This window comes from Moschus berezovskii, chromosome 2, assembly GCF_049115385.1.
Source record: "Moschus berezovskii isolate FMDL1 chromosome 2, NW_MosBer_1.0, whole genome shotgun sequence".
Taxonomy (NCBI): Eukaryota; Metazoa; Chordata; class Mammalia; order Artiodactyla; family Moschidae; genus Moschus; species Moschus berezovskii.
Window position 1 is genome coordinate 40,511,113 of NC_142461.1, and position 11,309 is coordinate 40,522,421.

The 11,309-nt window shown below is 42.8% G+C and overlaps 1 protein-coding gene across 2 annotated transcripts in view; it reads right to left on the bottom strand.

Moving 5' to 3' along the window:
* The window catches only part of CCNYL1 (cyclin Y like 1), a 36,539-nt gene extending 25,893 nt beyond the window's left edge, over positions 1-10,646 (bottom strand). For both annotated transcript variants that reach the window (XM_088828005.1, XM_055397003.2), the window contains exon 1: positions 10,056-10,646. In XM_088828005.1, the coding sequence (XP_088684131.1) occupies positions 10,056-10,281 (226 nt within the window). In that variant the 5' untranslated portion in view covers positions 10,282-10,646. The remainder of the gene's footprint in view (positions 1-10,055) is intronic.
* Positions 10,647-11,309: the final 663 nt, after the last annotated feature.

Sequence of the window (11,309 nt, forward strand, 5' to 3'; positions counted from 1 at the left end):
TTGATATATTAAAAACTAACCAGTCCAGTAGTGAATTCCGTCTAACCCAGCATTTCACAAATGTTATCTACCTAGAACCCTTTTCTTCCCCAAAGAAAGAATTTTGCATGAACAGTAATTTGGGACTTCCTGGTTTAATGAGAATTTTAATGTTACTGCCAGCACTAGAAATTTACATAGCTAAACCAACCGCTTTGTTCTTCATGAAAATTCCTTCACTGTATTTGGAGTTTATTAAGCTGTTTTTGGAGAAAATATTCTATTCAACAGTTCTATGTAAAAGACTCATAAAATTAAAGTTTTTCCCCCCCTACATATATGAAAAATGGGACACTGGGAAAATAAATTATTTCAGTTGCACACAAAGTTGACAGGCAGAGACTTTCGACCTAAGGCTTCTGAAAGGATTCATGACTATTTACCTGTACCAGAAAGTAAACAGACTACACTGGAATCTAAAAAATAAGCAGAAATGCTTGGAAGTAGCCATATTTTTCATCAGGGTTTACAGCATGGTAAAATTTAACAAGAGTCAATGGAAGTCCAGGAAAAGTGTCAGGATTAAAGAGAAGCAAGCTTTAACCCCCACCCCACCCCCACCCTGCCAAACCAGCGTGTACTACTGGTATGTGCCACTACGGATCTATATAGAGAAAGCAAGAAGGCTGGGATAAAAGAAATGACAACATGCAGGAAAAAAGTAAACTTGCCCAAATGACCAGAAAAGAGCTGGCACTCCCCCTACCCTACCCTAGAGGTTTCAAGAGTGGGTACGTGACCCAGAACTGGCTGATCGATCACAGCTTTCCTAGCACTTCCCAAGAAGCAGAAAAAGGCAGAGCAGTACCCTAGGCTCCTTAGCTAGTCTGGAGCTGCTGGACACTCCTCTTGCCATCGTGAGGGGAAAGGCTTTTCAGGAGAGATCAACAGAAAAGACCAGAACTGAGACAGGCTGTGAGATCACTGAACTCCTGGGTCAAGTACTATCAACTCCAGTTATATAAAAGTCAATATATATATATTTTTTTAATTTAAGTAATTCTGAGACATTTTCTCAAACTTGCAACTGAAAGAGACCTGGTCAACCAGCAGGACTGATGATCACACTGAAGGTGGGGAAGGTAAAAGTCACTTGCTCACTCCTTTAACAAATGTCATGAACAAAAATTTGCATGAGCCAAAATGACACTATTTAAAAATTAACCCACAGATTCACAACCCTTACTTTTAGTTGTTTTCCTTATACATTAGAAAAAGCTCTAATTAGTGTATAATTTATGTCTTCTTGTTACTAACAACCCTTCTACATCTGACTTGCATATTTACTGTTTAATGAATACACAACAGCCCATCAAGAGTTATTCCTATACTGTACTTAGCCAATTCCCTATTGCTGGGGTTTAGGCAGATACTTACAACGTTCTATTCTTTGATGAGGAAACTTTTCATCTATTATTACACAGCTTTTTAAATAAATAATGGTTTTATCTCCTTAGCAAAGATCTTCAAAAGTGGGATGTCTAAGCCAAAAGGTTAGATTATTTTCATGGCTCAAGGTACAGTGCTAAACTGCTTCCTGAAGGTGGGGCCACATTAATGTATAATACTACCAATCATGACAATTTTAGTTCCTACCCCTGCTCTGTACAGTTGGAGGGGGAGGAAAGTCCTACTAATAGAAATAAGGAACAGCACTGTAGATCTAATCTGTATTTCTTTTGATTACATAGTTTTGACCACTTTCGCATAATTATCAGTGTCATTTCCACTTTGGTGAGGTGCCTATCATTTATATGTACTAAACATACTACAGCCCTACTGCTGTCAATTTTCATGAGGTTTTCAGAAAATATTAATCTTCTGTTTACAGCCTATATAACAATTTTCTATACAACTTGCACTTTTTGCTAGTGAAAACTACATCACTATTCTATAGACTTGACAGGTAAGCCATTAGACAGTAAACTCACACATAAATACTGTATTTCTGCATGCTACATTAACTGTTTTGCCAAGAGTCTAAGGAGACGATGAAAAAAATCTACTGTACTCCTCACTGTCACAAAGGTAAGACTATGAACTATGAAACAAAGCATTACCACCCACCCTTCCCCTCATCCCCTCTCCTACAACAAGCACACACTGTAATGTTAGAGGTATTCTGAGAAATTACTGTGCATTTTATATGTGAATTCTTCCTAAAATTACTTCTTTAGCAATCTTTAAAAATGTTTTAACCCAGAAGAAATATTCTTGAGCTCATGATTAGGGGTTATCATTAAAGTTATATTTTAAGACCCATCACTTTTATATTATCAATTTAAACTGCAACTTATTTGACAGCATGATAGACTTATGTAGAAAAAGGATGACTAAAAAAAATTAAGCTCAGGTCTTAATATAAACACTCCCAGGAGGAAACCTGTAAAATACCAGGTCAGTGAACATTGCTTTTCCTCCAACCTAACATTCTATCAATCGTGAGATCCATCTCAATTGCAGATGTTAAAAATGTGAAAATAAAGGCAACTTAGAACTAACTAAATGCATTACCAAAGCCTAAAAGTGTTAAAATTGTGCTGTCAAACTGTCAATGATTTTTCCCTGTCAAAATATCAGATAGGGTAGTCATCAAGAAAACATTTGACAGAAGGAGACTAACGACAACATATTGACTTCAGTTCAGTTCTGTCACTCAGTCGAGTCTGACTCTTTGTGAACCCATGAACCGTATCGTAGCACACCAGGCCTCCCTGTCCATCACCAACTCCCAGAGTCCACCCAAACCCATGTCCATTGTGTCGGAGATGCCATCCAACCATCTCATCCTCTGTCATTCCCTTCTCCTCCCATCCTCAATCTTTCCCAGCATCAGGGTCTTTTCTAATGAGTCAGCTCTTCGCATCAGGTAGCCAAAGTACTGGAGTTTCAGCTTCAACATCAGTCCCTCCAAACAACACCCAGGACTGATCTCCTTTAGAATGGACTGGTTGGATCTCCGTGCAGTCCAAGGGACTCTCAAGAATCTTCTCCAACACCACAGTTCAAAAGCATCAATTCTTCGGCACTCGGCTTTCTTTATAGTCCAACTCTCATATCCATACATGACTATTGGAAAAACCATAGCCTTGACTAGATGGACCTTTGTTGGCTAAGTAATGTCTCTGTTTTTTAATATGCTGTCTAGGTTGGTTATAACTTTCCTTCCAAGGAGCAAGCATCCTTTAATTTCATGGCTGCAACCACCATCCACAGTGATTTTGGAACCCACAAAAATAAAGTCAGCCACTGTTTCCCCATCTATTTCCCATGAAGTGATGGGACCAGATGCCATGATCTTTGTTTTCTGAATGTTGAGCTTTAAGCCAACTTTTTCACTCTCCTCTTTCACTTTCATCAAAAGGCTCTTTAGTTCTTCTTCACTTCAGTTCAGTCGTTCAGTTGTGTCCAACTCTTTGAGACCCCATGAATCGCAGCACGCCAGGCCTCCCTGTCCATTACCCACTCCCGCAGTTTACCCAAACTCATGTCCATCGAGTCGGTGATGCCATCCAGCCATCTCATTCTCTGTCGTCCCCTTCTCCTCCTGCCCCCAATCCCTCCCAACCTCAGGGTCTTTTCCAGTGATTCAACTCTTCGCATGAGGTGGCCAAAGTATTGGAGTTTCAGCTTCAGCATCAGTCCTTTCAATGAACACCCAGGACTGATCTCCTTTAGGATGGACTGGTTGGATCTTCATGTAGTCCAAGGGACTCTCAAGAGTCTTCTCCAACACCATAGTTCAAAAGCATCAATTCTTTGGCGCTCAGCTTTCTTCACAGTCCAACTCTCACATCCATACATGACCACTGGAAAAACCATAGCCTTGACTAGACAGATCTTTGTTACCAAAGTAATGTCTCTGCTCTTAAATATGCTGCCTAGGTTGCTTTTTATCTCATGCTTTTTAGTATGCTATCTTCACTTAATATATTGCAATTAAACAGGATTGTCAGCATTTTCTGGGCTCCAGTTTACTTAAAGGTTTACTCCATTTACTGCACTGCCCTATCACCCCTAGTAGTATAGTGTATTAGTTTTATGGCTAATAATACATTTCATGTCTTACGATCATCCAGTGATTTCATCTGAGTCCACACTTTCCACCCGAGCCAAGTGGTTCTTGCCAGCCGATGCTGAACTGGGCTGTCTCACCAGAGGGCACACAGCATGCTCCTGCAACCCCCTCTACTGCTCCTGCTTCCATAGCTTCTGACCATCCTGGCTTCCAAACTGCTTCTGAACTTGCCTCTAACTTGGTTCTCAGTCCTGTCTTACCTTAATCCTCAATGTTGTAATGATCATGACCAAGAGATGATATACAGGTAAGTGTACCTGGCTTTATGTATTTCTAAAGAGTACTCAGCTCAGGCTTCTTGGACTTTTAAGAACCTTTCTGGGTTGCAAGCTACGGTGATTTCATTTCACATTATGCAATGTTACTGTTTTAACTCTTAAAGTTTTACTACTTTAATACCCTAAAAATAAACAATTTTTTAAACAGGGATGAGAAAAAAGGTAGTATTTAAAAGCAGAGCACAAAATGTCATCAATAAATTCTGTTCCTATATATCATGTATTTGGAATTTATAGTCCTGATCTATCAAGGTTTTAAAAATGAATAAAACCGTGGACAACTCTATACCTCAGAGAAGAATCCCTACACTGCCTAACTCAGAACATAATGAGAATCAAATGAAATTCAAGAGCAATCTATACATTATAGCTTCACTGAGTTACACAAGCCCTTTCGCCATGACAAGGCTGCATTCCATGAAGGGGATATACTATATAAAGCATAATAAATGACACATCAAAGCTTTCACAAATTAACTCAAAAGCCAAAAGTGAACATTTATCTCCACTCATCACCCTCAGCCAAATAATATCTTAAATAAATAGTGCTTTGTTGTCGTTCAGTCACCAAGTTGTGTCTGACTCTTTGGAACTCCATGGACTGCAGCACGCCAGACTTCCCAGTCCTACACGATTCTGAGTTTGCGCAAACTCATGTCATTAAGTCAGGCTACCCACTAAAGGAAAGAGGGTAAGAGTACACAAGAGCAAGCATTTCTCCTAGTGTTCTTCCTTTTTCTTCTTTAATAAGCAAATACACATCATTTCTCCTGCTTCTGTCACGGAGATTAGTGTATATTCTCTCCCCATTTTTTTTCAGGTTAATATCCCCTGGAGATGAAGTCATTAATAGTGGAGAGAGCTCTTTCACAGCTCCCTAATTCTTCACTGTCTGGATGTGCTAGTTTACCAGTCCCTTACTGGACATCTGAATTATTTCCAATATTTTGCTACTGAAGATAATGCAACATATGCGGCCTATACCTTCAGAATAAATTCCTTTAGTAGGATCTCTGGATTAAGTGAGACTGTGCCTACTTCCCCTTCAAGGGGCTGACTGATTTCCCATCTCTACCAGCAATACATGAATGTAACTGTCTTCAGTGTCACCAAAGAATGCAGTGCCAGGTTTCTGAATTTTCTCCCAACAGAAGCTACAGTAATTGCATTTTCATTTCTCTTGTGTGTGAGGATATGTTTAAAAGCCATCTGCATTTCTTTTTCTGTGACTTGTCCCATTCATATTGTTGTTAGCCTACTTTTAGACTCACTCAAGTTTCTTCAAGTCAGCCTATTTTCCGTTCCGTTCTGTACCGTCGCTCAGTCGTGTCCGACTCTTTGCGACCCCGTGGACTGTAGCCTACCAGGCTTCTCCGTCCATGGGATTCTCCAGGCAAGAATACTGGAGTGGGTTACCGTTTCCTTCTCCAGGGGATCTTCCTTAGGCCTTTATTAATATTGCTTTTTTGTTCAAACCACTGTTGGCTCTCAGCTGAGCGACTACACCAGCCTTCGAGCTGGTCTCCCTGCTTCACACTACCCCTGCCCACATGACAGTAGCTGGTCTGATCTCCCACCCCCCTCCCCATGCCTCCTTCCCCTTCTTTAAGAATTATCATCATTCACTTGCATATAACCTTTCAATGGTTTCCCATTACAATTAGACTGAAATCCGTTTTTTTTCTTGTCAAGGCCTACTGGACACACAAGGCCTTAATCCCCCGATATTACTCCTGGCATTCTTTCACTCAGCTGCAGCCACCCTCTTTCTGCCCTCTGCCTCCACCAAGCATATTCCCTTCTGAGAACCTCACATGGCTCCCCTCACTCCTAGGATGCTCACTGGTCACTTAAGGAAACCACCCCCAGTAACACTGCCTTCCTCCCCAGTCCGTGACCATCATTTTCTTTCTTCTCAGTGTCTCGCTACTTGACATTATCCCTGTGTCATCAGCCCCCAGGTACCTCTAGGAAGTACCAGAGTTAGGGTTTGGGTTTTGTCTGTATAACCTCTGTTTGTCTTGCCCCTAAATGGTGCCCAAAAATCATCCATTTCAGTGTACCCCAAATCATTTATGCTTCTCCCAATTTTCCTACATCATCTAAGATTTCTTCTAATGTTGTCCTTTGATGTGCCTGTCACCTAAGATCAACATTAATTTCAGATCTCTTAGAGTGGTAGTTCAGTTACTCAGAATCAAAGACACTGACAAACGTTACCAAGAACCGCAAAACCTAAGATAGGAAATCTACTGTTCAGTGAAAAATTAATGGGAACTTTAATTTGGGGAAAGAACATTTAATGTTAAAATACCTTAACTACAAAATGACTCACCCTATGAATTTAATTAAGTCATAAGACAAAGTGTACTACCAGAATTCTACAGGGAAGTACATCACTTTTTATGTCTGTGCCCAGAATAAAGCAATATAATGGGATTATAAAAACAACCAAAAAGGGTGGGTAAATGAATGATGCTCCAACCATTAAACAGGTGGTAAAAAGCAGACTGTACAGCTACATGCAGCTGCATGGAAATACATCCTGGAGCACGCTTCAGGTGTCAGCATGGTTCTGGGAGCTTCCTGTCTTCACTTTACAAGAGAAAGTTACAAAGTGGCATTCAAAGAACAATTTCATACAATAAACACAACATTTTGTTTATACCTATAAAAAAGGTTCAGAAGAATCAACACCAAAATATTAATAAAAATTCTGGATATTCTGAGTATGAGTGAATGACTTTTCAGTATTCTGTAAATCTTTTACCTCAAATGTTTGTTATCAAAAAAGTAAAAAAAAAAGTGTTTATAATAGCTACTGAAGAGAGGAAAGACCTGTTGCTCAGAGGTTTTTTCCCCATTACATTGTCAATTCTTTCCCTATCCACTCCTTGGAGGATGGAAGGAAGGAATCATTTGAGAGAGCACCTTGCACCAGAAAATGAGCAAAGTTCCTAAGGGCAGAATATAAAAGCTGTTTGAAAATCAGATAATAGGACCTTAGCATCTTATTTTGTATTATTGACACTAACATCAGTTACATTAGATACACTGTTAAAGGCAAGGTAGCAACAAAATTCTTTTGAGTCTATCTGATATTTATACTAGGTTCTTAGGAGTTAACTGAAACAGCTTGAAGAAATCATGTTCTTCTCAAAGGTTTCTGAAGAACAAGACACAGCGTCAATTATGTTTGATTTTGTCTAAGTAACCAAATAATTCTTCACTGTAGAAAAGCCAAAATGTTTTATATCAATGTAGGTATTTCTCAGTTTCCAGGGAAACTGATATAAAATTGTCTGAAATAAAAACATTAAGAGCAAACTTCCAATGTGCTTGCACTTTACATTTGGTGTTCTGACCTTGTTTCTATGGAAACTTAATAATAGGCAAATGCTGAAATTGCGGTTTCTCTTATCACTTTATTAAATGTCAAAAAAAAAGAGACAAATTTAAGTAAAATTTAAACAATCAGGTCAAACATAAAAAGGTAAATTCTGTACCCATGAACTCTCTTTTTCTAGTTCCCGACTTAGCACACCTCCTCACTAAATGCTTCGTACCTTACCTGCCCGCTTACCAGTTTCTCCTAATGTCCCTCTGTCCAGGGCATTCTCGGCTTCAATTTGAGGTCAGCAGAACAAACTCTTTAAAATACACCAACATGTTTACCTGACTGGTAAATTTAGGCTATCTCACGACTTTTTTTATTCCTATCCATTGTAATAAATGTACATAGAATGGAGAGGTAAATGTTGCTTCTGAGTTGTGAACAATAAACTCAAATGGAAATAATCAAAACTGAAGTTGAGATAGGCCTATCTTATGGATAAATTATAAAATAAATAGTGCATTCCAGTTTTTTTTAAGCACCCAACAACTGAATTTGGTGTATCTGCCACTCTCAAGTCTGTCTCTTCTGTTCACTAGCTATGTTACACAGTTATTTCAGATCCCTAAGTCTTGGCTTCTTCATTGGCAACACAGAGAGAATATTCATAGGTCTTATTCATAGACGGAAGGGTCAAGTGAAATACACCCGGAAATACGCTGTAAATCTTAAAAGAATTATAGGAAAGTCCAACTTTGGTCTCCCTACACTAGCCTACTACTGTTTTTTAAAATCACTTAAGAGGCTGACCTTATAGTAACAAGCTGAGCAGCTTTCACAAGTATGCACAAACTTTGTTTTTAAAGCTACAATTAATTTACATAATTTGTTCTTTCACAGTATCTGACTATTCTGAAAAGGGAGTACTTCCCACTTACAAAGCCATGTCTATCATATGGGTGAGTTCACAGGCTTACCTATTCTAACTTTGAAAAAAATTAAGCAAGCCCAAATAAAATTTAAATAGAAGAGCTATAAGACATTTCCTCTATGAAATAAATACTCTCTGGCATTTAAATGAAACAACCGGGCCAGTGGGGCTTTAACATCTTCACGACACAGTCTTTATTAATAAGCCACAGTGTTATCCAGAATTTTTTTTTTAAAAAAAACCTAGAGCCGTCCAGTTCCAAAATTCTAGAGGAAAAAAATCAAACATTTCCTCTCCTCTCTCTCTTCTCCATGACAACCCACCCGCACCCCCAACCATTTCGTCTTCAGAATTTTACCTGAACATTCTGAAAGTTGAATAGGATTCCAAAGGCAGGAGTGCGTTGGAAGGAGAGGTAGCCATGGAGACAACTTTTCTGCAGGATCTGCCATCTTAACTGCCAAATCTTTGTATTACAAATAAAAGTCTGATTTCTTTTTTCTCCTTTGAAACTTTTGACCAACAGTCTCAGGAACCACCCCCACCCCTCCCTTAGAAGAGGCAACATGCAAGTGAAGTTGGTTCAACCTGGGGAGTTGAAGACACTTTTGTGTCAAAGTGGGACTCTTAATCAGAGCTCCGTGGGATCGTCTTTGGGTAAAAAAAAAAACAACTATTCCCTGCAGCCGTTGCAGTAACGTTTCACACCGTTCACAGTTATTTTAAGACCCCCATCTCACCTTTTTCTTTCCTATCGTGTTCAGATTATAGTTAGAATAAGGTCGCTTCAATCAGGACAACTCTAGACAGAATTTTACTTAACGCCACACTAACTTTGTCGATCTCAGTTTTTATTTTAAATAACAAATCCTAAAATCTGTCTTAATTGTCCCGAGTATCAACTATCCTAACGAGCGTATCTAGATCCTTACCTCGTTCCTTCACTTAGGGACCATCTGGATAGGTAAGGATAGGGAGATGGGATGGATATCGCCGAAGTTGGGAGTATTTAAGTTTTCATTGAGAAAAGAGAGAATACATCAGAAAGTCTTTACAAAGTCCCACGAAATGTTAAACAGAATCACGAACGGGAGGGGCCACAGACTTGAGGGTCTCGGGTCGGGTTGCGAAATGGGAATGGGGGAAGAATTCGGGTAGAGAAGAGGGAGAGAGACTGGCCGGACGCGACGGGGAAAGAATAAGGGGTGGGGACGCCAGGCAGGGCCAGCCTCCGTCCCCGGTGCCCAGCCCCGAGAGAGCCAACTCCAGGCAGGAAGGAGCCCTAGGCGGCGGCTCCCTCCCGGGGGACCCGGGGGTCGGCAGAGGCCAGAGGGAAGCCCGAGAGCAGACGGCGCCGGCCCCGCGAGGGGCGAGGCGCGCCGGCCGCTTCCTTACCTTCGGGCATCTCCCGGTCGCTGATGTGCTGCAGGTGGTGGCCTTCACCCGCTCCGAAATCCAACTCGGTGGGTTCCACGGCAGCCGGCGCCGGGGCTACTGCCACCGCGTCTCCGGCCGCCGCCTCGTAGACCTCAGACTCGTAGTCTGGCTCCGCCGGCCCCGCGCGCCGGCCCAACTTGGGGCTGGCGTTGGGGGACACGCAACAGGTCAGCGTGTTCCCCATGGGGCGCCTCCGCTCCTCGCTGCCGTCGCCTCCGCTCGGCCCCCGACTCCGCCAAGCTCAGAAGCCGCCCCCTCCCCCAACAATGGCGCGGCGGGCACGGGCAGCCCCGGGCTATGCCGGGGCTGCGCCGCGCATGTAGACGCGGCCTCGCCTGCCTCTCGCCCGTCCGCCCCGCCGCCGGGCCCGGGGCAGGGCTCCGGCCCCGGCCGCACCCTCGCTGTCTCCCCGCCGCCGCCTCCCCGGAGTCAACTAGTCTGTGAAGGCGGCGACCAGCCCGGCTTATTTAAAAGGGGTGGGGACCCGACAAGCGCTGAGACGCGCAGCCACTGCCGGGAGAGAGCGCGGTTGGAGCTCCTCCTCCTTCCGCCGCGGCCTCCCGACTGAAAGCCGCTCGCCTGGCCGGCCCTTGCCAACCGGAACGCGTCCTTCGGTCACCTGGTTACGACGGACCAATCACACACAGAGTTCCCTCCCAGCGCCCCCCTGAGAGAGCAGGCACGTGACCCACAATGCCCCGCCCCCGCCCCGCGGCGGCTCCGCCCCTCGAGTGGCGCGCCCTGAACTCCTGTTTCCATTCATCGTGCGGCACTCGGAGCTTTCCGGTCCTCCGGGAAGTGTTGCGGGAGTTTGTGAATCGAAGCTGTTCTGAGTCAGTGGGCTCTGTAGAAGGCTTGTTAGTAGAGTCAGTTCCGTTAGCAACTCGGTTTCACCGAGTCTGACAGCTGACTCATTTGATGCATTGCTCGACGAACTTAGTTACACCCGAATCGCTGACAGTTTTTCGTAACTAAATGCTCCTCTCGAACTGACTTCGAAAGAGTGTTAGTTTCCCTCTCGAACTGACTTCGAAAGAGTGTTAGTTTCCGCCTTCGGTTTAACCATAGCAACCCCCCGGGTCCTCAATAAAGAGCTGTGTCCGTGTCTTGAATGAGACTTGAGGACACGTCACCCCTCCACTTCCTCATCGGTAAATTAGGGACCGAACTCCTCCCTCTCAACTCTGAAACGCTGGGATTCAGCAACTCGAT